Genomic DNA, 25521 nt, shown 5'->3' on the forward strand with positions numbered 1-25521 from the left:
CTGGCACTGCAGGCAGCGGCTTTACCTGCTATGCCACGGCACTGGCCTGGCCTTTGTCCCTTTTAACTGGGCCATCAGGGTAGTACTGATGCTGGTGTCAAAGATATGACGTCCAGCCCAGAACTGACGACTTTACATGATGTAATTAATAATCATAAACAAAACAATAACCAATGTTTAAAGAGCTTGCAGTTTTTGTTAGTCAACATGCTAGGAGCTGTACACACATTGTTATGTGTAACACTCACAGGAAATTTCCAAGAGATAAGTAATATTGTCCCCATGTCACGGGAAAGAGGTTGGAGTTGGAGCTGAAAGGTCGCTAGCTAGTAAGTGAGTACAGGGGTGGCTACCCAGATCTTTCGTCTCCAACGCCTCTTAACCACCACCGTCACTTCCTCTCTGACAAGCTGCAGATTCTTAGTGTGCCTGGTGTGCCGGCAGAGGAGGCAGAGCAGGAAACTAAGGGTGTTCATCACAGCTGAGAAGCATTGCCCTGCTGTATCGGGGGCACCTCTGCTGCACGTCCGAGCCCAGGATGGCTGGCCTCTCTTAGATGTCTGATTAGAAATAAAGTCGTTGGAGCCGTCACCGTGGCGTAGTAAGTTAATCCTCTGCCTGCAGCGCTGGCATCCCATATGGGCGCAGGTTCTAGTCTCGGCTGCCCCTCTTCCAATCCAGCTGTCTGCTATGGCCTGGGAAAGTAGTAGGGGATGGTCCAAGTGCTTGGGCCCCTGCACTCATGTCGGAAACCAGAAAGAAGCTTCTGGCTTCGGATCGACGCCGCTTCAGCCATTGAGGCCATCTGGGGAGTGAACCAACGGAAGGAAGGCCTTTCTCTCTCTCTCCCTCTCACTGTCTGTAACTCTACCTCTCAAATAAATAAATTTAAAAAGAATTAAAAAAAGAAATAGAGTTGTTGACCCACCCGACCCTTGGCAAGCAGCTGCAGCTGTACCAGGTCGTGAATCCTGTGGGCTGGAGCAGAGGCCCATCCTTGTCTCAGTGGTTTTTTTTTTTTTTTTTTTTTTTGACAGGCAGAGTGGATAGTGAGAGAGACAGAGAGAAAGGTCTTCCTCTGCCCTTGGTTCACCCTCCAATGGCTGCCACGGCTAGTGCGCTGCGGCCGGCGCACCGCACTGATCCGAAGGCAGGAGCCAGGTGCTTCTCCTGGTCTCCCATGGGGTGCAGGGCCCAAGCACTTGGGCCATCCTCCACTGTACTCCCAGGCCACAGCAGAGAGCTGGCCTGGAAGAGGGGCATCCGGGACAGAATCCGGCGCCCCGACCGGGACTAGAACCCGGTGAGCCGGCGCCACAAGGCGGAGGATTAGCCTAGTGAGCCGCGGCACTGGCCTGTCTCAGTGTTCTTACGGAACGGGTTCCCAGGAAGGGTGCGTAAGGAACCTTCTCAAGAGTTCCCTGCTGGCTCTTGCCACGTGGGATTTAAGATCTTCCCAAGGGCAGGCACTTTAGAGTATAAAATAGACTTTCTCTTTTTTATAGTAATAGAGAAATTATTTTTCTTTGTTTTAGCTTAGTACTCTTGTCTAGTTGCACTGCTTTTCTTAAACTGTACTTGCTGTTTTTTCAACATAGAAATGGCTCAGCTGGGGAACTATGACAGTGGGACAGCAGAAACACCAGAAACAGATGAATCTGTGAGTGTAAGTATCTTCTGGATGAAATACCATGTTGGCTTTTCGCATTATCAGCATCTGGAGATGTTGGCTGGGTTAAACACTTTATTAGTTCAACAAATATTGATTGTGCTTCTATGTGTAAGTCATTGTGCCAGGCACTGGAGGCTTTAACCTTTTGCATCCAAAAGAAATAGAAATTAACAAAAAGGGGAAATCACATTCACACACACACACGATAAACATGAGTGAGATTGATAGAGACTGTGCACTACTAGATCATAGCATAAGCTTTACCTTAGTTTGGTTGGTTCCAAAAGATTTCTCAAGAATGTGGCACCTGAGCTGAAATGTGAGAAATTATTAGACCAGAAAAGGCGAGATTGCCTGGACACGTAGGTCCCTGTTGCTCATGTTGGTCAGCCGTTGCTTTGCTTCTCTTGTGAAGGACAATGGGAAGTGACTGAGCTCTGAATGAAGTGTGTGTGTGTGTGTGTGTGTGTGGAGCGGGGGCAGTAAACAGGGAGATGGCAATCAGAGTTACACCTTGACAGAGAGCAAGCAGAGGGGGCCAGGGGAGCAGGCAGGGTGCCCAGGCAAGCCAGGTGAGGGGCGCTGCAGAGGCACAGGGAGAGATCCTGGCTGCTGGAGCCATGCTGCTGATCTGACCCTGGAGTTAGATGGTCTGGATTCGGAAACTGACCCCGCCTCTTAGTAGCTGTAGGCAATTATTCGGTGCCTCAGTTTCCCCACCTGTGAAATAGATCGACAAGATGGCTAGATGGCAGATGTTTAGGATAATATCATATAGTCCATAATAAATGATAGCTGTTTCGTTAATTGTATTACCAAAACTTTTATAATTTTGCACGTATGGAGATTCTGTTTCCTTGGAAACCCCCAAGAAGAGCCATCAAATGGGCAATGGTGTGTGTGTTCTGGTGCCCTCTGGCACTCAGAAGGGGAGTTTCTGGGGAGATCTGGGTGACTTGGCATCATCTCTGACGTGAATGAGATCCCTCAGGTAGCGGTTAATGAGGCAGGCAGACCGTGCAGAGCCTCGTGGCCCAAAGCTATGAATGCGCGGTCAGTGGGAGGACGTGGTCCAGGCTTGAAGCTGTTTCCTGTAGGTGAGGCCTAGCTCCAGGTCTAGGCCGGGGGAAGCAGAAGAGGCACTTGGGTTGAGGGGGTCAGGTGGCCTCGAGTTCAGGGGTTGGATCTGCTCTCTGTGTAGACACTAAACTCACGCGGAAAAGCCGAGATTCAGAAGGTGCCAAAGGAAAAGAGTGGGATGGCAGTCAGGGACGACAGCTGGCACTGACTCAGAGGCGGGCAGCTTCTTCCACAGCAGACAGAGGAGAGTTCTGAGCTCTGCAAAGAGGAGCCCAAAGGCTGTAAGGGCTGTCATAGCGCTGGAATCCGTGGGCGCGAGAGAACTGTTTGCAGAAATAAGCTCTTTGTTTATGCCTGTTCTTTGAGCGTCACTTCTTAAAGAACTCTTCTTTTTGGAAATTGCTATCTACACCATGGTAAGATTTGTGATTTGTGAGGAAGGCAGAACCTCTGTGTGTGTTGCCTCGTGCCTTTTCCAAACAGGAAAGAAATAGCCCAGCTCTGGCCTGGGGCAGAGGGGCCGCCTCATCCACTGCCCCGCAAAGAGCCACTGCAGTCCATGCATCGTCAGGTGATGGGCATCAGAAGGAAGATTTGGCATTGGGATCAAATTTCAAAATGCTAACAGACAAGGATGATGATAATCGGAATAGTTTTTGAAGAAAAATTAAAATTGGGATTTTTTTTTTAAAAAGTTGGGTGTTCTTACTTCCTGGAAATGAGGGTCCACTGAGCAGTGGGGGTGGGGGGAACCGCTTCACCAGCACTGCTGTGAAAGATTCATCCTGCCAGGCCCTGGAGCCAGCACCCTGGGCTTCCCATACCAAGCAGCGTAGCACACAGTTGTGTGGCCGTGAAAATAATATCCTCAAATTCTGAAATTTTTTTTGACTTTCATGTTTTGTTTTCAAGAGCTCTAATGCATCCCTGAAACTTCGAAGGAAACCTCGAGAAAGTGATTTTGAAACAATCAAGTTGATTAGCAATGGGGCCTATGGGTGAGTAATTGAAGAAAAGCTCTCTATTGCATGTGAACACACCCGAGCGATTCACTTGTTCTGCACACTTACGTCGCATAGATGTTGTGTTAGGAGTTGACTTTTCGGGTCTCTGCTCCCACTTTATGCATGCACCCTGATTTCTTATTTGAGACTCCTCAGGAAACATACTGAATGATGGCCAAGTTATTTTAGGGAGTTGGAGAGAAAGACTTTGTGACTATCAAGTACAAGAAAAGATTGATGCATTCCTGTTTCTGCCTCCTTCATTCTGTCCCTTTGGGAAGTAAAAGTTACATGCATATTTAATAGATAACATTGTTTCATGAGGATTAGCTTGTATTTCCTGTCTGACTAGTATTCAACCTTGGTAGAAAAAAATTTAAATAAGGCTGGCTGAAAATGCAGAGCAACCCACTCTTTTGCCTTTTTGTATGATGTCAGAATTTTCAAAATGGAACTCTATGCTATGATGTCATCATGGTGTGGCTGCCTTTTGACCCATTTTTATAGGCACATAATTTCCCTCTGGTGGCATAGAGTAAATACGACAAGATCTTCCGGAGTTACTCATACGTAGTTTGGAAGGATAATTAATGTACAAACTGTGACCTGATCCATTTCAGACAGCCCCAGAGTTCTAGTTGAATTAAGAATTAATCCTAATTCCATCTGTATATGGAGAGCAATAAACAATCTCATTGACATTTATTGCAGTTTATCACACCTGTGAGCAGATGAGATAAAAGCCACATTGGTAGTGCCACAGGGTTGTTTCTCCGTATTTTTTTTTAACCTTAAATATTTTCCACACCATTTACTTAGCGAAGGACTTAAATATCTGTGAGTCCTTTCTGAGCCTCACCAGTCTGTCTTCAGGACCCTGTCAAGCAACATATTTCCTTCTGTGGCTTCTCTAATGCTTTGTGACATCATATTTTTTTTTTTTTTTGAGATATTTTATTTCCTGAAAGGGCCTCATTGAAACTTTTTGAGATCAGGAAGATCATTCCAGTGTGCAGTCGTATGTGGGTCTGTCTTGTTTAGTCTCTACTAATTGTTTTTTTACTTGATTGTCATTTTGGAGATGATCTGAGATTTTTCTCCCTTCACTGGGGAGAAGGCTGGTTTTGGGTTTAATGGACGTATGGGTGAAAGCATTGCTACGTTTTATTGGCAGTAGCATTCTGGGATAAGGTGGCACATGAAGCATCACTTTTATAAAACTTGGGCTTGTAGTCTTAGCAGTATTTGGAGTTCTAATTGGTTGAGTAAACTCATTTGTAGCACAATTAAACCACGGTAGAGTAGATGAGGTATATCACACTTTGGGGAATGGTAGGGAATATACAAGAAGTTAAACAAGCTGTGAATCAGTAAACACCAGGATGCAGGCCAAGTCAGTAATGGGCTTGCAGCTGCCTATGGGAGCCTTGCCGATCAGCCAAAACTATTTTTTTTCCTTTTGCTCTTCTCCGATTTAATCTCTCATTACATTTCTAACGGATTTCCTCTATGTTTTAATTATTTCTCATTTGAAATTTGAATGGCGCCACCCCTGTTGTTTTACCCAGTCAAAATGCTCCTATGAACTGGCTGAACAAACGGACGCCTCGGTGGGTAGATGAATCCGCTCTTCAGTGGCTCCCAGAGGTAGCTCTGTGCCAGGGTGGCTCACACACCAGTCCTGCAGCTGCTCCAGTCAGTGGGGCTGGGAACCAACCCTGGCAGAGGGGCAGGGTGTCTACCTGTCTTGCTAAACACACGAACGCACACACCAGGGTTTTCTCAAATTCTGAACTCGTGACAGTTCATGCTGTAACACCAGTTTGATAGACATCTGATTTCTCTCTGGGTTTAACACTTTTCTGACCACTCCCGGGAAGTTAAGGATCCTTTTACAGCCAGTCAGCACTTTGTAGCAGACTGATGCCTGTGTGCCGGGCCCCGTACAGGTTCCTTTCGGTCCATCCTCTTCTCGGTGGAGCCCTGTGCAGTTGTTGACCTCATTCCTACTTGCAGGAGAGGAAGGAGGGGTTCAGAGCAGTGGTCACAGAGCACTCTTGATTGCCATCAGAGCTCCTCTTCCCTGTGTGTGTTCCTTACAGCTCCTGGCCACCTTACCTGGGGGGTAGAGGTCCTACTTCGTCCACCCAGCTCTTTCACCTGGATTTGCAGTTTCAACTCTAACAAAGTGAATGTGCAAAACTAACTTTAAAATTTTTTAAGTGGAGGCTGGGGTTGTGGTACAACTGGTTAGACCCCTGCTTTCTGTGCTGGTAACCTGTGTCAGAGCAGTGGTTTGAGTCCTGGCTGTTTCGTTTCTCATCCAGCTGCCTGCTCATGCACCCGACTCAAGCCCTTGGCCCCTGCAGCTACAGAGGGGTGGGGGAAGGGGCCCTGCTGGAGTTCCTGGCTCCGAGCTTCAGTCTGGCCCCAGACTTGGCTAGTGCAGCCATTTAGGGAGTGAACCAGTGAATGGAAGACCTCTCTTTCTCTCTTTCTGTCACTCTGCCTTTCAGATAAATCTTAAAAAATATTTTTTAAGGAAAAAAAAATTGGAAAGACACAAGATTTCTCCCTTTCTATCTAAGCTTGACCTTTCGAGGGCCCAGGGTCTTTTCCTGAAGAGCCCCGCCTGCGGAAGTGGGCGTGGCCTGCAGGCTCTCCCTGCAGCCTGCCTCTCACTCCAGGAGCAGAGGCCCTAGGCTGGCGTCCTGTGCGAGGCTCCCAGGCTCATGCATAATTCCACACACCTCAGGCATTCACAGTCCTGTTAGGCCTGATTCCTTCTGCCCTAGATCCTGCAAACCATTTCTGCCTGCCCTGCACACCTCGTTCTGCAGTTCTGCACGGTTGGAAGCGGCCTGGCTCAGTGACGACAGAGCCCCTTGTTGTCTCTCTAGCGTTCTCCTTCACCCCCTCTGGTTTCCTTGTGTCACAGGTCGCTGAGGGACAGAAACAGAAGTGGCCTTTCCAGAGAAGGCAGGAAACAGGGAGATGTGGGGCCGGGTGAGCTTGGTGTGGTTTTATAACATCAGGAGGTTTACAGTCCGCTTACCGGAGGTCGATGTCTGCTCATCAGCGGCTGACTGTCTTCCCCTGTCCTCCTCCTCTTCCTCCATCCCTTGCTCTCTGCTGACTTAATTTGGAAGATGCACTTATCAGAAAGGAGGAAAAGTGTACGTGAGACACATAAACAAATTTCAGCCTGAACGGTGATATTCCTAAAGCAGTGCAGGTGTATAAAAAGGCAGAGAGCACAGAACAAAACAAACAAAACCCAGCTATAGCAAATAATAATTAGGACCTCAGGTTGATTTCTGCAACTGGATCCAGACATGCACGAATGTCCTGAGGCAGCAATTTCTCCAGGCACCTTGAGGATTAACTTCAATTGGTTTAGGTCAGTTTCCCGAAGGAGTAACTGATTATTTTAAGTACATCATAGCAAAGGAAAGAAGAAGGTCAAACCAAATTTTGTCGACTGAAAATCTGAGACTACAGATTGCAGCCATTTTTCACCCAGTGTCACAGACAGGCCCTGTCATGTGCCCGTCTGATGTGGGCCTGAGGCTTCTTTCGCCTTTATGCCTCCATGAAATTCTGTGCACTCCTGTTCTTCCTTCTGCACCTCCTGTGTTCACAAACGTCTTAGTGAAAATCTAAATGGCAACTTTGTCCTGGTCGACATAGATTTGTAATATGTCTCAAGGGCCTAAGCACTGAACTTGCAAAGTGTTCAATCCTGAAGGAAGACATGGAAAGTAAGTATTCCCCTTGACCCTCAAGAATAGGCAAGCTGGGAGTAGGTGGGTAGTCTGGTGCTGAAGTACCTGTGTTCCACATTGGAGTGCCTAGATTTGATTCCTGGCTCTGGCGCCCTACCTCAGCCTCCTGCCAATGCAGGCCTTGGAAGGCAGCGATGGGTCAAGTATTTGGGTCCCTGCCACCCATGAGAGAAACATGGGTTGAGTTCTTGGCTTCACCCCAGGCATTTTAGAAGTAGACCAGCAGATAGGAGCTTGCTTTCTTTCTCTTTCTCTCTGCCTCTCAAATAAAAAACAGTTTGTAAAAGAAATAGACAAGTGATAATGGGAATTTAGTGATTTTTTTTCCTTTCAATGTTTTAAATTCTGAATCTCATTAAAAATTAGATTCTCTCAGAAATCTTTCTTAATGACATATTTGTTTACCAATGCTTATTTTATATTTAAGGGAGGGCCGAGTTATTTTCTGCACTTCTTTGTATCTATCTTGACATCCTGTTGTTATCATCTGATTAAGACCAGCTCAAAATTATCCTAAGAACAGCTCAAATTATCCGTGGATTCCTCATTTTATCCAATTGGTAATTAGATAAACAAAAAGATAGTAAATGCCTTTAATCTGTGACAGAAAGAATTAGTGGTTTGTTGGTTAGCTGACTAAAATGTTGATCAAAGTAGGAAATCTTTTTTTAAAAAATATTTATCTATTTGAGAGGCAGAGTTACAGACAGACAGAGGGAGAGATGAAGACAGACAGAAAAGTCTTCCACTCCCCAAATGGCTGCAATGGCCAGAGCTGGGCTGATTTGAAGCCAAGAGCCAGGAGCTTCTTCTGGGGCTCACATGTGGTGCAGGGACCCAAGCACTTGGGCCATCTTCTGCTGCTTTCCCAGGCCATTAGCAGAGAGCTGGATTGGAAGAGGAGCAGCCAGGGCTCTATCCAGCGCCTGTATGGGATGCTGGCACCACAGGCGGAGGCTTAACCAACTATGTGCCGACCCCAAAGTAGGAAATCATTAAAAACACACACACACACACTTTAAACATTTCAATGTAACATAAACATATGAATACCTACAGCTCTTTTAGTAAAGATAGCCAGTAGAAATCAAACTCACACCGTTTCTGTTTTCCAGTTTTAGCTTCTTTACAAGTAAAGCAAGTACCTTAAGTAAACTGAATGTAGCAATTTCAGTTTCTATTCTTTTTCAACTTTTAGAAACCTTACCTGCACTAAGTCAGTAGTAATTGTATTTCCTAACTCACATAAAGACTTTCCAAAACATTCATTCAGTCTTCTTACAAACAGTTGTGCTTTTTCTTTTTCATGCTCCTATTTCATCAGCTTAAACATTGTTTAAAGTAGTTATCCTTGGCCTCAAGGCTAGCCAGGAAACAGGTATGGGGATAAATTCAAGCTGCAGGAGTCCCATGTTTGGGCATCCACCCCAGACCAAGTGCAAAGGGAGAGATGCCCACCTGACTGGCTCCCAGAGGAGCGCACCAGGTTGTCCTGTGAGCTGGTCATATGGAGTGTGGTTGAGAGAGCTTTTGAATTACAGTGAAGGAAGATCTAGAAAATCAAAGAAATGCGGAAGAAGGGGAACAAAGCAAAAAAAATTTAGATACAGGTAAAAAATGTAAATGTGTGATTTTGAGAGTGAAGGATAAAGATGAATAGAGCAAAAAAAAAAAAAAAAGATGAAGGTGAAGGTTTATAGACTGGGCTCAAAAGAAAGCAAAATAAACTTCTTCACAGAACCCTGAGGGGCAGTGTTGATGCTGATTAAGCCGGGTGGAATATGCTTGCGATTCAAGTTTGTTGGATCACGTTCCTCTCTTGGCTCCGCAGGAGCAGAGGGTGTCCTGGGCCCACTTGCAGTCATTGTTTCGGGACAATGAAAATCTAACTAGAGGAAAAGACATCTCAATTCCCAGAACTCCTTATTGTAGAAGGAAGGCCCCTGGATACTTCCTGCCACTGGTGGCTTTCCGTGTCATTTATTTCTTATTTGATCATCGCCTAACTAGGAAGTTCAAACCTGTTGTCTCAGGATGAGGACAAGCGAGAGTGACTTAAAAGGAGCTCATCATCTCCAGGTGGGGCTTTAATTGACCTCCCCTAAGGACCGCCATCCCCTGCAGCATCCCAAGCCTCAGGCGGTCGGGCATCTCCATCCAACCGGCACTGGCTCTGGGAAGTACTTGGCAGAGGCCGTAGACACGGATCGCGTGCAGCCTCCGTCTGGTCATTTATGGGAAGGTCGCCCGGCACCGTGACTGGATGTCAACCGCAGCATCGCCAGCCTCCTTTGAGGCTGGGAAAAGCATTTCCTGTTGAAGTAGGCGTAGGGGTCGCACAGGGCAGAGTCCCTAGTGAGCAAATGTGCAACTCTATTGCCCAACAGTCTCGTAGGACCTGTCACACACTTCTCATTTATCTGGAAATCTCGTGGAGAGTAAATTACTCCCAACTGGAAACCAGCAAGTGGAGGAAGCTGCGGTCATTGTTGCCGATCTCAAGGGAATCATTCAGAAAGTTATTGCTTTAGTCAGTGAGGACAAACTGCCTAACATTTTAGAGAGGATTTAGCTCATGCTATGTACGTGATCTTCTTAATTCTGTCCTGTTTTGACATATATCGCATTTTGTTTTGTTTGTGGAAAAACCGAAAACCTCAGCTAGCTATGGGAAAAGGCTCCTCCTGGCCATGGTCCATTGCCTTCAGTTGGCAGTGAAGAGGAATTGGATGCCTTGTGTATGACCTGGGACCTTTTTGGAAAGAATTTTTTAAAAGTCAGTTTAAGCAAAAGATGTGCCCGCGGTGCACTCACTGGCGGTGGGAGCGGAATTCCAGCTGCCACGTGACCTTAAAGCAGTTGGTGCTCACGTGATTGCCTGCATCCCAAACACTTCCTTACCTCCTGTCTCCTGTGAACACCTATCCCTGTGCTCCTTTGCAGGGCAGTTTACTTTGTTCGGCATAAGGAATCCCGGCAGAGGTTCGCCATGAAGAAGATTAACAAACAGAACCTCATCCTTCGAAACCAGATCCAGCAGGCCTTTGTGGAACGGGACATCTTGACGTTTGCGGAGAACCCCTTTGTGGTCAGCATGTATTGCTCCTTTGAGACCCGGCGCCACTTGTGCATGGTCATGGAATACGTGGAAGGTAAATCCATGGCTGGCACTGGGAACGCCACACTCATTTGTGTCGTGGAAGCTTCTTGTGGTTGTGCCAAGTTATTGCCGTGTGCACCAAGGAACCAAAGCCAGGCAATGCGGTGGCTGGATTCCCAGTCATTATCTTCTGATAATTGCTTGTACACTGCCTGCTCTACCATAGCAAAGAGAAAAATTAGTGCTGTTTGGAAAAAAAGACTGTTTTTTTAAAAGTAGCTTTTAATTCTAACTCTCTCCTCTCAATTGTTCATTAAAGTTGGAATACAGGTGATGGGATTTTTCCTACTTATATCATAAAAGCATTCGTTGTAACTGGTTTTCTTCAAGAATGAATTAAAAATCCAGCCTTTTTGGTCTAGGGTATGACATTTAAAATATGGGGAAAAGAGATCCATTCAAGAAGATCCAGCTAGTTCTCCTGAGTTTCCTTTTCCCCCCTTGTTTAAAGTTGTGCTCCAACTTTTAACTGCTCCAAGTGATCTTAAGTTTCCAAGTTTTATTTGAATGGCCATGACTTGTTGGCAAGGAACAGATGAGGAGAAGCCACAGCAGTCTTCAGGGCCTCTATAGACGTTGTTGTCAATGTTTGAACAGAAAGCCAAAACTGTAAACCTCCAAGTAATGCTAGCGGTCTTTCAGTTAACTTCATTTTGCAGATGAGTGAATGAAGTCCAGGAAAGGAACCTTGCTTGATACTGAGCCATGGAGAGAGACATGAACATAGCTTTTGCCCAATTTGCAACTATTGTTTTTTTTCCAACACACTGATACTTCATTAGCCTTTAGTGTCCTCTTTATAATAGCAACAATAACATTTGTCGTTTGTTGAGTATGTATTGGGAAGTAGCCTAAATTCTTTCCAGTTTGGTTACACCATATAATCTTCACAATCCTGCCACCATGAGCATGTAGATATTATAGATGAGGCAACCAAGAGTACTGTGCCCAAGATCTCTCCTCCTGTGAGAGGAAGAATCAGGAGGGACTCGGGTAGCCTTATTTCAGAGGCTTTTATTCATATACTTTAAGTGTTTTTTTACGATTTTAATATTTCTACTTTAGATTCAGATCTGCTCTTGTGAATGCTGCCTCTTAGACAAAAGTCTGTACTTTTTCCATGCCACGTCTTAATTCGAAGCATGACTGCTTAACATCCAGCTTCCACTTAGGACTGACTTGCTGTGTCTGCGTGGAGATGCTCTTGCTTTCAAAGTCTGCAGTCTGAACTGATGGTTTTTTAATTGTAGCTGACACTACACCTACTAAATCTATTTCCTGTGTTTTACAGGTGGAGATTGTGCTACCTTGATGAAAAACATGGGTCCTCTTCCTGTTGATATGGCCAGAATGTATTTTGCTGAGACAGTCTTGGCTTTGGAATACCTACATAATTATGGCATTGTACACAGAGATTTGAAACCAGACAAGTATGTGCACTGATGGAACATGTCTTCTTTTACACAATGCAGAAAGTTTTTTTATGTCTATAAAATGTTTTCTTTTAATATGATTTACACATTTAAAGCTTCTTCCATAATGTTCAAAATGAACTGTTTTGACAGTACAGTAAGGTAATGTTTGCATTTCTTTAAAGCCTATGATATGGGTAATAATAACTTATGGGAAATAAGAGACAGAGATGACTACAGATCCAGAGTTGGTTAAGGTTTTAAAGTTCTTTTTATGATATAAACTTTTCTAAATAGTTTCTGCATTTCTGATCATATTTAAACAAACCTTCCCTATTCTAAGATGATATACTTGATATTTTATTTTACTCACAATTTAATTTTTTATTAATTTTTAATTTATGAGGAGTTCAATTTGCTATCTGATTTGAGATAGATAGATGATTTTCCCCCAAATGACTATTCATCCTGATACCATTTATTAAATATTTCATGCTTCTCTACTAATTGGGCTGACTCTACCAACATTACATGCTAATATGTAAAGACATTAACTGTGCTGAAAATTTTATGATAAAATTGACTCATGATCATGTCAAGAAAATTTGGAAAGTGCAGTGAAAAAAGAATTTCATTCAGAATATTACCAAAGGCAACTATTAGAGTTTAAGCCTATTTTATTCCATTAGCTTTTTTTAACTACTCTATTCCTTTAATCTTTAATTACTATTATACCATATATGCTATTTACAATTTTTATTTTTTGAAAAATTTTATATATTTTTCAGTTTGATTTTTTTGCATGTATAAGAAATACAGGTTTTGTCCTTAAAGAGTAGAAAGTATCAATAGAGCTGGAAGTTGAAATAAACAATATATTTTTCTGTCTGAGTTATCTTCTATCTCATTTGAATCACAGATGGCTTGCTTATCTTAATTCTGATCTGTGACATGGGATTATTGGTGGCTCCTTCCTTTCTATGTACTTATTCTGAAAACAGAAATGGGTCAGACTTCTATATTTGTCTTTTTCTTAGAGTTTCAGAGGAAACTCATAAATGACACTGTTTGGGGCTGCTCCAACAGAGATGAGCTATGCCTTGTGAACTGGACCCAGGCGTTAGATGCACAATTCAACATCTTTGTGTGACCTCATCTCTTCCCAGCCAGGATTTTGTAATCAGGTCGATACCAATAGCTGTTGAAGAGCCTTGCAAAATGACAGGGGAGGAGGGAACCTAAATCCGAGAACAAGCTTCAGAATGACCGTTGTATGCCATTTCCTTCTGCTTCGCAGCTTGTTGGTCACCTCCATGGGGCACATAAAGCTGACAGATTTTGGATTGTCTAAAGTGGGACTAATGAGCATGACCACCAATCTTTATGAAGGTCATATTGAGAAGGATGCTCGAGAGTTCCTAGATAAACAGGTAGGACTGGATGCTCTTCTACTCTGGAGAAATACGAGGTACGGCATTGCCAATGAAATTCACAGTCAGCTTGGGTAGGCCATCTTCACATTAGCACCGGCGCTTTAGATGTCTGTATCAGCCTTGCATTTAATAAAGTGCAAATTGCTCCCATTTTTCTCCCTGGGCCTCTTTGAACTGTCCAATCCCTCCACATTCCTCCCCCAACATTATGGTCTATTAGCAAGATGAACGATCTCATTGCACACAAGTGAGAGTGTGAGAGAGACAAATGGAAAACTGTTTTTGTAAGGATTTCAGGAGTCTCAGTAGAGTACTAGGGAAACTCATGATGCATCGTACAATCACGGGTGCTAAAATCCGAGCCATGGCCCATTTCCCTTCAAGCATGCCTCATTACCATGCACACACAATCTGTTCATTGTAAAGTTACTTAAGGTGAACACATCTCAACTGTCATGCTTTTATGAAATGACCAGGGTGTGAATATATTTTGGTCACATGTATACTTAAACTATCTTTGATAGTGGCAGACTAATCAATGCATTATTATTTTAAGTATTATACATATTTTTATACATGTTCTTAATATCATAACATAGACACAACTTCCAAAACAGGATGTGATTTTCAATTTGAAATTAGACACACGCATAATTTAACATAGGATCAGAATTTGGAACTTTCCTTCTTCGATATTAAAGTGATAATTTGCCCAGTATTATTGATGTCTGCTTATAATTGCTGTTCTTAAATGCTTTCTCCATGCAGTTCCACGTCATTGAGCAGGTACACTGTGGGCCAAATAACTGATGTTTAGTCATCTCCCTCATTTAATTCATGTCTAGTATTCCAATTATTCTAATATTGTAATCATCTTCTAGGTCTGTGGCACACCTGAATACATTGCACCAGAAGTGATTCTAAGGCAGGGCTATGGGAAGCCGGTGGACTGGTGGGCCATGGGAATTATCCTCTATGAATTTCTGGTTGGATGCGTGCCATTCTTTGGGGATACGCCAGAAGAGCTATTTGGACAAGTCATCAGTGGTGAGTATCATCAGGAGTTATCTTTAAGCCCCTGTTGGGAAACAGCTATTTATTATCAATCTGTTGAGTATCGTAGTTCTTCCTACTAAAATGTTCACCTTTATCAAATAGTTGAGCCAACAAATTAAGAGAACTCACTCATCATAGCACATAACTGACTTTCACAATCTCAAGAGAACAATGTGTGTTGAAAATTGATCTGAGGACGTTTTGTTAGCATGGCATGTGGAAATGTACTGGCGATGGAACCAACTTTTATAGTGTGCATTTTTGGAAAAGAAATTGGTGTGGGACTTGCAAATGATTTAACTGCTGTCCGGTTTTCCTCTTCATAATAGGAACATTGCACCAGGGAAGAAAAGGTTAATGTGGGTAACATTTATATAAATGGGAAAAATGGCTAATGGCACAACGAAGAAATTAACAAAAATGTAATAAACCTAAAACAAATGTCTACCAAATAATAAATAATGAGAATGGGAAGGAAGCAAATTGAATCCACAGATTGTTAATGATTTCATTGGTAGTTGTTATGGTGTAATGTTATTTCTGTAACAGCTGTTCATCTTTCATTTAAAATTCAATAACCTTTAGATCTTAACCTGCAAGCTGACCCTAACTATTGTTTTGCGGCTTGTGGCAAAACTAAATGATAATTAAATAGAATCTCTCATTACCCTACCTGCTGATTTTATAAATTTCCCTGAAGCTTAGATCACAAATTCTGCTCATCTTGAAACTTTGTCAGGCACCACTGACATCTCCATCAGCCACGTCCGGTCTGTTCTGGCTTGTGCTTACAAGGGCCAGCAGGGGAGATAGGGGAGGAATTCATCTGTGCGGAGCCCCTTAATCACAATATTATTTTCTATCCTTGACTTTGCAAGCCAGGCAAAATTTGTAAACTTGAACAAAGTAGATTTGGGAGCTGCCTACCGTGTATAACCCCTTTGCACAATATCTGAGCTATTTATGGATTTATAACTAGACTGCTTTTCTGAGACACCAAGGCCTGCATGGCAAGGGGAATCGACTGTTTAATTAACACAAGCAGCAAATGCTGGCTTTGTTCTTGATGCCTTACGGCTCAGATGCATATTCATGTTTTATTTTCCAAATCAGATTTAGACTGCAGCAGAGGAAGCTAGAGGCAGGCACACACAGATATAACTCATGTTTTTATTGCATTTCTATACACACAAGCACGCACACCTATCTTCAGGCAAACTCTGTTAGAATAAGAACATATTCTAATATTTATGACAGATTTTAAATGTTTCCATTGCTGTGATGACTCTGGCATCCCCTTCCCCACCCCCTTCCTCTTCCATCTTAGCAGGTTGACCCTTCCTTTGTCTCTGGAAATATTTCAGTTTGCTCCTTGGAGCTATGGCCAGATTCTCAGTATAGGACAGCAAGAGAAAGACTCACTCTTAGATGAGCATTGGATGGGAGAACACCTGAAACGTGGGTGTTTGAGTTCCCCTTATTCTTTTTTTTTTTTTTTTTTTTTTTGACTGGCAAAGTGGACAGAGAGAGAGAAAGGTCTTCCTTTTCCGTTGGTTCACCCTCCAATGGCCGCCGCGGCCGGCGCACTGCGCTGATCCGATGGCAGGAGCCAGGTGCTTCTCCTGGTCTCCCATGGGGTGCAGGGCCCAAGCACTTGGGCCATCCTCCACTGCACTCCCTGGCCACAGCAGAGAGCTGGCCTGGAAGAGGGGCAACCGGGACAGAATCCGGCGCCCCGACCGGGACTAGAACCCAGTGTGCTGGCGCCACAAGGCGGAGGATTAGCCTAGTGAGCCGCGGCGCCGGCCTTCCCTTATTCTTCTTAATAACTAGAAAGAGCAACTTGTTGGGAACCAAGCTGCCAAAGAAAAATAGATCAAAACAGGGAATGACAGATCCTACTTCTAGAAATATCCTTCCCTACCTTGTAGAAAGCTGGGCTTTCATATTTAGAACACATGTAGTGCTTTCTCACCCTTGGTTGTGTGTAGGAATCAACTGAAGACCTTGCTAAAATGCAGGTCCTGATTCAGGAGGACTGGGCTGGGGCCCGAGCGTCTGCATCTTAACGCCCACGTCATGTCCACAAGATCACAACCTGGACCACCCTCTGACAAACCAATAAACTGGCAAACGATTTGTCTTCCTTCCAGATGAGATCAACTGGCCTGAAAAGGATGAGGCCCCACCGCCGGACGCCCAGGATCTGATCACCCTGCTTCTCAGGCAGAACCCCCTGGAGAGGCTGGGAACAGGTTAGAGCACATGAGTTCTGCTTTGGCCTATCCGCGTGTGCGAGAAGCCACGTCCTTGTGGAGGCAGCTAAGGCTCCTGCTTAGGTTTTGCTTCTGCACAGGCAGCATCTGTCAGGTGATGTAGGACATGAATGCAGCACATTCTGACAGCATGATTCTGAGTTTTAGATTCTGATTCAGAGCCGTCTGTACACAAGGAGCGTGGCTTGTCGTCTTGGTGTTTTGTTGTTTTTGTGTTTTGCATACCAAAAATTATTTTTAATTAGTTTCAGTAAGTAAAAACTTCTCTGACAGAAACCCTCAAAGGTACATGTAACTCTTCCATCCTGAAAAAAAACGAACATCTTAACTAATTTGAACTGGGATTAAATAGATGGAGCTCTCTGTTTTTGCTTTTTAATACATTCCCATAAAGATTTGACCCAGCAGGTTACTATCCATAGGCTTTGGAATGGTTTATCAGTCCTCAAACTAATTACTAGAAATGAGTGCCTGCGGTTGAGCCATGATGTCCTATCGTGGTGATCAGCACAGGGCCCCAGAGAGAGAGAGAGTTAAAAAACACTGCCTTTCGAGATTAAGGGGATAGATTTGTTTCTTGGTGCTTATTTTTCCTGACTCTTCTCCAAGTTTTTTTTTCTGCTTCCTTTTCTCCCCTATATTCTGAATAGACAGACTCAGAGCCCAGTGTAGAGTCCCAGGAAATGAATGTGTCTAGACAAACTAAAATACTCAAACGAAGTGCTCATCCTCTAGCCAGTATCCCTAAGTTTTGTTGGCTTGGTGGATTGGTTACACTGAGCTGTTTTATTCTACCCTGCTTTCATAGAAATATCAGAAAATACAGAAGAAACTGTTATCTCCATTTTTTTTCCAAGACAAAAATCATTTGCAACAGCTCCAAATATTTACTGTAGATGATTCTCTACCAGTGCCCTCAGTTTCTGCTGTTTTAGGCCTCCAGTCGAGTCTACCGGTGGAATGCAGTGTTACTGGAGTTTCTCATACTGCCTTAGAACAGGGCTCAGCAAACTGTGACCGTGGGACAAATGTGGCCTCGTGCCTGTTTTGTGTAAATGAAGTGTGATTGAAACTCAGCAATGTCCGCTCTCTTGACATATTGTCTGTGGCTGATTCCAGGCTACAGAATTGCATGGTCATAGCTGACCGTGTGGTCCACAAAGACTAAATCATTCACTATTTTGCCATTTATACAGAAAAGTATTATAGACCTTGCCTTGCAGAATCCAAGGTGGTTTAAAAATCAGTTTAACTGAGAAGGTTTTTTGAACCTCGCCTCTTCCTGGAGTGCTGTGTGCGTTTGCTGTTCACTTTTCTAAGTGGAACAGACTTGTAACAGGAAAGCTAGGGATACATTGTGACGAAGGGCACACACTCCAGTCAGGTTGCGCAAATGTACATCTTGGCTGTGTGACAATGGGTAGGTTACTTCCTTTTCTGTTCCTCATCTGTAACAAGGACCTTTGAGAAAGTCCCCACTCACCCGATTCTTGGGAGCGGATAGGGAGATCATCCACAGAAGGCTCTTTGAACCCAGTGGGACACTGTTGCTGCTGGTGCTGTCATTTGAAATGTTCTGCGTGTAGACTCAAATGCTTTCCTCTTGGGAACTCCAAGGCACAGAAATGGCAGCGGTAGCCCCGCCTCTGAGCTGATTGAATTCTTTGAACTGAGTACGTTATAGTCTCTCCCTCCCTACCCTATGTTGCTTTTCTGCTTGTCTGAAGTGCCAAGCAGTCTTGCTGTTTCCCACCCTCTCTGGCCTGCAGTCTTTATCTGCTTTCTGGTTCAAGGGGTAGGAGAAGCTGTCAAAGAGCTGGTGTCAAGACTGTGGATGGGCAGTGTTTGAAGGAGTGATCTCTTACCCACTTGAGCCAACTATGAGGAGCAGTGACATTTGAAGATTGTCCTGCAATAATGCAAACGTCTATTCACAGGTCCTGTTCAACTGACCCAGAGAGAGGTCATCCTTAGATCCGACTCGGATCATATTGTATTAGAACAGCACAGGGAGTCCTCTCCTTCAGTGTTCACATGTCAGCGTGCAGCACCTCTCTGCTTCATATGCTTCCATTTCTTTCCTCCAAGAACACCCGGAGCCTTGGTTGCACTTGACTAAACGAGCCAGGCCACGATAACGGTCAGCATCTCTGTGTTGATCTATCATCTGCTGCCAGTGCTGTCTCTGCACGTGTTCTTGTGGGCTGTTGCTCTCGGGCTCTTCAGCATTTGACAGCCGGAGGAACACATCTCCTAGCAGACGCCCAAAAGAGACATTTAAAAGGCCCTGCCCAAGCTCTTAGCATTGTCAAGGAGTGCTTGCCAAATAGGCAGGTCCAACGTGACAGGTCCCAGGAGGGCCCGGAGAATGAGGCTAAGAATCCCGCGGGCCTGCCATGTTGCCTCCAATGACAGCATTTTGTCTTTAATGCATATTTAGCGGGCAAAATAATGCACCGTGAAAATGTGCGAATGCACATTTGCCCAAGAGACTAGAGAAGCTGCGAAAAAGGGTGTGAAGAACATAATGGATGTTTAAGAAACTTCCATGAGAGGAGAGAAAAAACTCCAGGGAGAATGTTAGTGCCAAAGCATAGCTTGCAATTTGGGTCCTTGTCCTATTCAATCTTTGCTTTTGAACATCCAAAAAACAGAGTGGCAGCCTGGCTCATCGGACTTCAGAGCTGCCCAGGTGGACTAACACCTCTGAGCCAGCTGGGCGGCCTTGGGTTGGTTCCTCGGTGCCCTGAGTCTGTTTCCCACTCTGTGAAAATGGGTATGTTATCTACCATGTAGGATTTTTGTGAAAAGTAGGTGCAAACATTTTGATGGCTTCTAGTATGTTAACTTAGTGCATAATGAGAGCCAAATAAATCAGGTTTCCTGTTCCTTGTGAAATATTAAAGAGCGACCGCTGTCATTTGCATGTATGGTTGGTATTTAGCACAGAGGTCATTTCCCCCAATTTATCCTTTTCCTTATCTCTAAGTACTTGAGAAATAGAACCAACTGATAACCAACCTCTCAGGCACCAACACCACAGGGTGGGCCCGTTGGGCTCTGAGTCCTTGGGGACCCCCACTTGTCATTGTCCTCAGAGATGGTGAAGTGCATACTCTCAGCGTCCTGGGCCCTAATGGCTGCAGGCAGGGGAGTGAACCCCAACAGTCAGGACTGGCGGCCTTGGTGGCCTTGTGGCACAGAGGGTTAAGCTCCTGCCTACAACACTAGCGTCCCATATGCGAGTGCCAGTTCAAATCTCAGCTGTCTTGCTTCTGGTCCAGCTCCCGGCTAATACACCTGCAAAAGATGATGATGGACTAAGTGCTTACACACCTGCCACCCATGTGGGAGACCCAGATGGAGTTTCTGGCTCCTGGCTTTCACCTGGCCCTGTGCTGGCTGTTGGGGCCATTTGGGGACTAAACCAGCAGATAGAAAAAAAATCTCTCTACTCCTTTCTCTACCTTTCAAAATAAATAAAAGTAGGAAAACTCAACACTCTGTCAATGACCTGGAAGTGCCATTGTTTGTAATTACATATTTGAGAGGCAGAAAGCGAGTACCCATTCTCTGGCTCACTCACTAAATGCATGTGACATCCAGAACTGGGCTAAGTAAGCCGGAGCTGGGAGCTGGGAGCTCCATGCAGGTCTCCCTTGTAGGTTTCAGGGCCTCAACTACTTGATTATTTGCAGCCTTCCAGGGTGTGCACTTGCAGGAAGCTGCAATCAGCAGTGGATCTGGGACTTGAATATAGACACTTGATATCAGGTGTAGGTGTTCCAACCAGAGTCTTAACGTCTAGGTGAATGCACCCCCCTAGCAGTGCCACTTGAGCCCTAGAGACACTGTTCTTCCAGGAGGCTTGAGCAGAACCCAGAGAGTGTGTGAGCTGCACCATGGTCTGGCTTCAGGCACAGCAGCTGCAGCGAGGCACTGTGGGACACTGGCTGGACTCGGTGTCCTCTGATTAGAGCTTGACTCGGCTGCACCTCCTGGCATCAGTAGGGTGAGGGAACGGAGAAGGAAGCGTTTAGGCCCTGTTAGCTTCCACATTGTGCTTCTCTGCATAAAACGATACTGACAGCTGGTTTGGGGCCATGGCCTGGGGCTGGATGAGACCTGGGGTACAGGGAGGACTCAGAGGGCTATGGAACAACCACGTGCATGGGCTTTTAGGCTCAGTACAGAATTCATGTGCTAATGCCTGTGAAAGAGATGGTGGAGTAGGAGCAGCTAACACATGCCTTCCCCTTTGTGGGATGTGTGCCATGCATGGAGCTTGGGTTTGGGTGTCTTCAGACAGACCTAGGTTCAGCCCCTCACCCTCTGGGAGCTCTTGGTCCACTGTACCTTACTGCTTGGTCTTAGTTCCCTCTTCGGGCTGGGGAAACAAAGGCCTACTTGGTGGAGTTATTTGCAATGATTGAATTGATGAAAACAAGATCTCTTTAGTATCTCGTTGACCTTGAGAGCGTGGCTGCTGCTGGTGCTGCTGTGTGATCAACATCAGACTGCAGTCTTTTCTAGAAACTTGGAAAATGCCTGGAGCTTTGTAGAGAGGCATCCAGCTCCCCTCCCCCCAACATACACACAAACACACACACACACACACCCACCCACCACACTTTTGGAGGAGGGGATGATTTCCCCAATCTGCTGGTTTTTGTTTTTTGTTTTTTTTCTTCTCCATTCCTTTAGATGGACACCTTCCCCTGGCAGGTTTGGGGCTCTGTGGAGACAGAGCCTCATCTCTGAAGTACCCAGGGAGCACCAGCCCCCCACAGCCAAGGTCTGCAGCCCATTTTCCATGTGACTCGCATTGCTCATCTGCCTCCTTTTGTATCCCACAGAGGATAGGATGAGAGCCCGGGTGACCACTGCCAGACACAGGCATTTGTGTTACACCTAGCGGGGCTCTCCCGGCAGGAAGGCTGATTAGACGGCCGTGCACTCTTCTGAGCAATCGGTCTTCCTAGTGCGTTCCTGGGATTGAGTCTTTGCTCTCCCCTCGTCAACAGCATGTGAGCTGGTGCCAGGTTGGGGCCTGGTTCTGCTGTGGTTTTATAGCGCGCTTCTTTTTATATGGGGTGCGGTGATCATCTCTTTGATGAGGTCTGCCCTTCAAACGTGTTCTTTAAAAGGGGGAACTGAATTAAAAAAACATTTCACCTAATTGTGCTATCATGCTGAGTTGGCAAAAGGAAGCCAAAAACTTGGGAATTATGATTGATTTGTACAGGCTGCATTATCAATCTTAGCAAACAGGTTTTATATTTGTTCCTTAAGAATCTGTAATCCATGGAATCTCATTCCTTACCTATGTTAATGAGCAATCCGATAACACTGAATGGTAACCATTATATAGCATTTCGAAAATATTCGTCATTCTTAGCCTTAGCTCCAGAGGATGTATTGCTGGGCACACAGTTTGCACCTTGTTAGGATTTCTCTGGGTTGTAATGAGGGAGTCTGCTTTGGGCCAACGTGCGTCCACACCCCCAGGTTCAGCGTAATGTGATTTTAAGTGGCCACATCATTAACCTTTGAAAAATGGAGGAAGTCATGAAAAAATTAACAAAGAAAAACTGCGCCATAGCAACTGCCATTAGTGAAATCAAGTCTCCTGCTGATCAATTATGGAGAATTCTTTTTGAGTTTTGCTTGTGGAATGAAAAAAGGATGATTTCCCATGACTTCTTTATTTCTATGCTGCTAGCTTTCTCTAAAAAAAAAAAAAAAAAAAAAATTGTTCTTAAAACCTGCTGTCAACGTTTGCTCGGAGGATAGTTTAACACTTTCGATCTCTACCCAATCCGCCTTCCAGGTGGCGCGTACGAAGTCAAGCAACATCGATTCTTCCGTTCTTTGGACTGGAACAGTTTGCTGAGACAGAAGGCAGAATTTATTCCCCAACTGGAATCCGAGGACGACACTAGCTATTTTGATAGTATGTGCATTATCTGACATAAAATAGTCACTGTTGGGCCTTTACTTTGTAAAACATTATCCTGCCTTTGAACCTTCCAGGCTGATACCTCTGGGGTCTTAAACATAATGGTGATTTGATCCAGGCACTCATATAATTAATTAGACTTTCTAAACCAGAAGCTGAGATTTGTAGTGACTGGGACTGTTCCCGCACATTTCTCTGCAGCTCGGTCAGAGAAGTATCATCATATGGAAACCGAAGAGGAGGATGACACCAATGATGAAGACTTCACCGTGGAGATTAGGCAGTTTTCCTCGTGTTCACACAGGTTTTCAAAAGTAAGTGTGGCATGCGCCCAGGTCGGTCTCGGAGGACCTGCCACCAGCCAGACGGCTGGCACCCTTGCAACGTCTGGACAGGATTGTAAATCCCCCGCGCTTTTGGGGGTCTGAGGCCTCTTGTGCCTAAAAATCCTGTTTAGGAAGAGTGACCCTCGCCCCTACTTGGTGCAGGCTCCCGACCTCGCTGTGAATGTTATGTTTCTGTCTCTCTGCAGTTAGTCCTTTTCTCTCAGAGGCATAGCCTGGTGTGCAGAGTCCGCTCTTTGGAGCCTGTGGTAGCCATTGCCACGACGACCTGGCCTTGCACAGCCCCCGTCCTAGCTCACGAGTCGGGCTGTGGAGGCCCCACCCCATCTCTTTCCTCTTGGAATGAGAACTGTGCTCTTCACCCTGTGCCGGGCACAGAGCAGCCTCAAAGCTCGAGGCACACAAGGATGCTTAGGGCCAGCTCCTTGGGGAATGGGAAAGTCTCATAATCAGGAAGACACACTGTAAGTTGTGGGGAAAAGCAGAAGGAAGCCATGCTAGAATTTTGGAAGTGGTGGAGGCTCATAAGATTGGTGCTTGAGAAAGGCGCTTTCTTGTTGATAGCAATAGGGAGAAAAAGCAAAGAAAACTGATAGTTTTGAGACAAGGTGGAGCCCTAGAAATAAACCTTGAGGGAAGCCTACCTCCCCTTTGTCTCACTAGCTACATATTTTCTGTTGCCATGGCATTTTGCGTGAGTAGCGTTTAGCTTTTCTACTGCATGTCGTGATGTTAAAGTGCTCTGTCGCTTTTCCTAAGTGATTACCTAGAGGGCATCAGCATTTTGCCCAGCACTGCCCTCCCTGTTTACAGACACAGCCCAGCCCAGAGGTAGGGACTTCCCTGCAGAAGGTAGCAGCTAATCCTAGTGCAGGCTTAGACCAGGTCCTGCGCTCTGGCCCATCAAAGCCCACCCCCACACACTGTTCCCCTCTTGTCCTTGGCTACTATTTCCTTTTCCTTCTTCCCCTGTTCTTGGCCATCTTCCTCCCAATCCCAGTAGATTATGAGAGTGCCATTCCCATGAGAGCAGCCATAGGCAGAGTCAGTAAGAGGTGTGTGCTTCCTGCACTGGGCTTCCAACCTGACAGTTTCCACAGCTTCAAGTGGGCGGAGCCCCTTCGCCTTTGAAGCAGCCAGCCTGCGACTGTGATTTGTAAGCCAAGCAAATACTTCCATCTCTCATGACCAGAGACGTTCTGCATCCCTGCTCACCACTCACCCTGCCCAAGACTCGGAACAGATGATGTATTCTTCTCTTTGCTGCCACTTCCAATTCATTTTTCTCCTTCCTCCTTGCGACTGGTGGCCATGAAGGCTTTTTCTCCATTATTTTCTTTTCTGATTGACCTCATGGTTAAGTAGTAATCTGAGATGTGCACTGATCCTCAGGTCTAGAGAACCCAGTGTATCTGCAGATTTTATTTGCAGGTACAATGCGATGTGGTGAGTGGGTGGGGATGCACACACACAGCCACTGCCTCTCAGGATTCAAGTAAACAACCTAGCAAACTACTTTCTCTGCACACGATTCCAGTTCAGACTTGAGTCATACTCTGAAGTTTTTTTGTGCAAAGACGTGGGCTTTTTCTGACAAACTCTCTTCCTGGAAGATGTTAACAAGCACTGATTACTTGCCTTCCAGGTGTTCAGCAGTATAGATCGAACCACTCAGAATCCAGGAGAAGAGAAGGAAGACTCTGGGGACAAAACCAAAAGCACAACTTTGCCATCCACAGAAACATTAAGCTGGAGTTCGGAATATTCTGAGATGTATGTGAAATGCCTCATGGTGGGATCTTAAGCAGTAGGGACTACAGCAGCAGTTCTGGACAGAGTGGACAGTGAGGGAGAAAGGGAGAGAGAAAGGTCTTCCTTTGCCGTTGGTTCACCCCCCCCCCAAATGGCCGCTATGGCTGGTGCATTGTGCCAATCAGAAGGCAGGAGCCAGGTGCTTTTCCTGGTTTCCCATGGGGTGCAGGGCCCAAGCACTTGGGCCACCCTCCACTGCACTCCCGGGCCACAGCAGAGAGCTGGCCTGGAAGAGGAGCAACAAGGACAGAATCCGGCGCCCCAACCAGGACTAGAACCTGGGGTACCGGTGCCGCAGGCAGAGGATCAGCCTAGTGAGCCGCGGCACCGGCCAGCAGCGGTTCTTAAGCTGTAGTGGGCATCAGAACTACCTGGGGAGCTTGTTAAGAAGCAGAGAGATTGCTGGGCTCACCCAGCCCTGGGATTTCTGATCCAGTAGACCCGGGATGTGGCCTGAGAGTGCATTGCCAGCTGATCCAGGTACCATACTCTGGAATCCTTGTGCCAGGCATGTCTTGGTTAGGCTCT

The 25521-nt window shown here is 45.4% G+C and overlaps 1 protein-coding gene and 1 long non-coding RNA gene across 23 annotated transcripts in view; one reads left to right on the forward strand and one right to left on the reverse strand.

Annotated features, from left to right (window-relative positions):
* The window catches only part of MAST4 (microtubule associated serine/threonine kinase family member 4), a 623219-nt gene that overhangs the window by 572789 nt on the left and 24909 nt on the right, over positions 1 to 25521 (forward strand). For all 22 annotated transcript variants that reach the window (XM_051853667.2, XM_051853671.2, XM_051853668.2 and 19 more), the window contains 10 exons: positions 1599 to 1666; positions 3665 to 3750; positions 10485 to 10693; positions 11993 to 12131; positions 13411 to 13543; positions 14428 to 14593; positions 16756 to 16857; positions 22709 to 22831; positions 23039 to 23151; positions 24827 to 24954. In XM_051853667.2, coding sequence (XP_051709627.2) covers positions 1599 to 1666; positions 3665 to 3750; positions 10485 to 10693; positions 11993 to 12131; positions 13411 to 13543; positions 14428 to 14593; positions 16756 to 16857; positions 22709 to 22831; positions 23039 to 23151; positions 24827 to 24954 — 1267 coding nt within the window. The remainder of the gene's footprint in view (positions 1 to 1598; positions 1667 to 3664; positions 3751 to 10484; positions 10694 to 11992; positions 12132 to 13410; positions 13544 to 14427; positions 14594 to 16755; positions 16858 to 22708; positions 22832 to 23038; positions 23152 to 24826; positions 24955 to 25521) is intronic.
* Positions 16084 to 25521, reverse strand: part of LOC103349639 (uncharacterized) — a 74069-nt gene continuing 64631 nt past the window's right edge. The window contains exon 4 of the long non-coding RNA XR_007922590.2: positions 16084 to 24881. This is a non-coding gene — a long non-coding RNA (uncharacterized lncRNA). The remainder of the gene's footprint in view (positions 24882 to 25521) is intronic.

Source organism: Oryctolagus cuniculus, chromosome 14 (assembly GCF_964237555.1).
Source record: "Oryctolagus cuniculus chromosome 14, mOryCun1.1, whole genome shotgun sequence".
NCBI classification, from domain to species: domain Eukaryota; kingdom Metazoa; phylum Chordata; class Mammalia; order Lagomorpha; family Leporidae; genus Oryctolagus; species Oryctolagus cuniculus.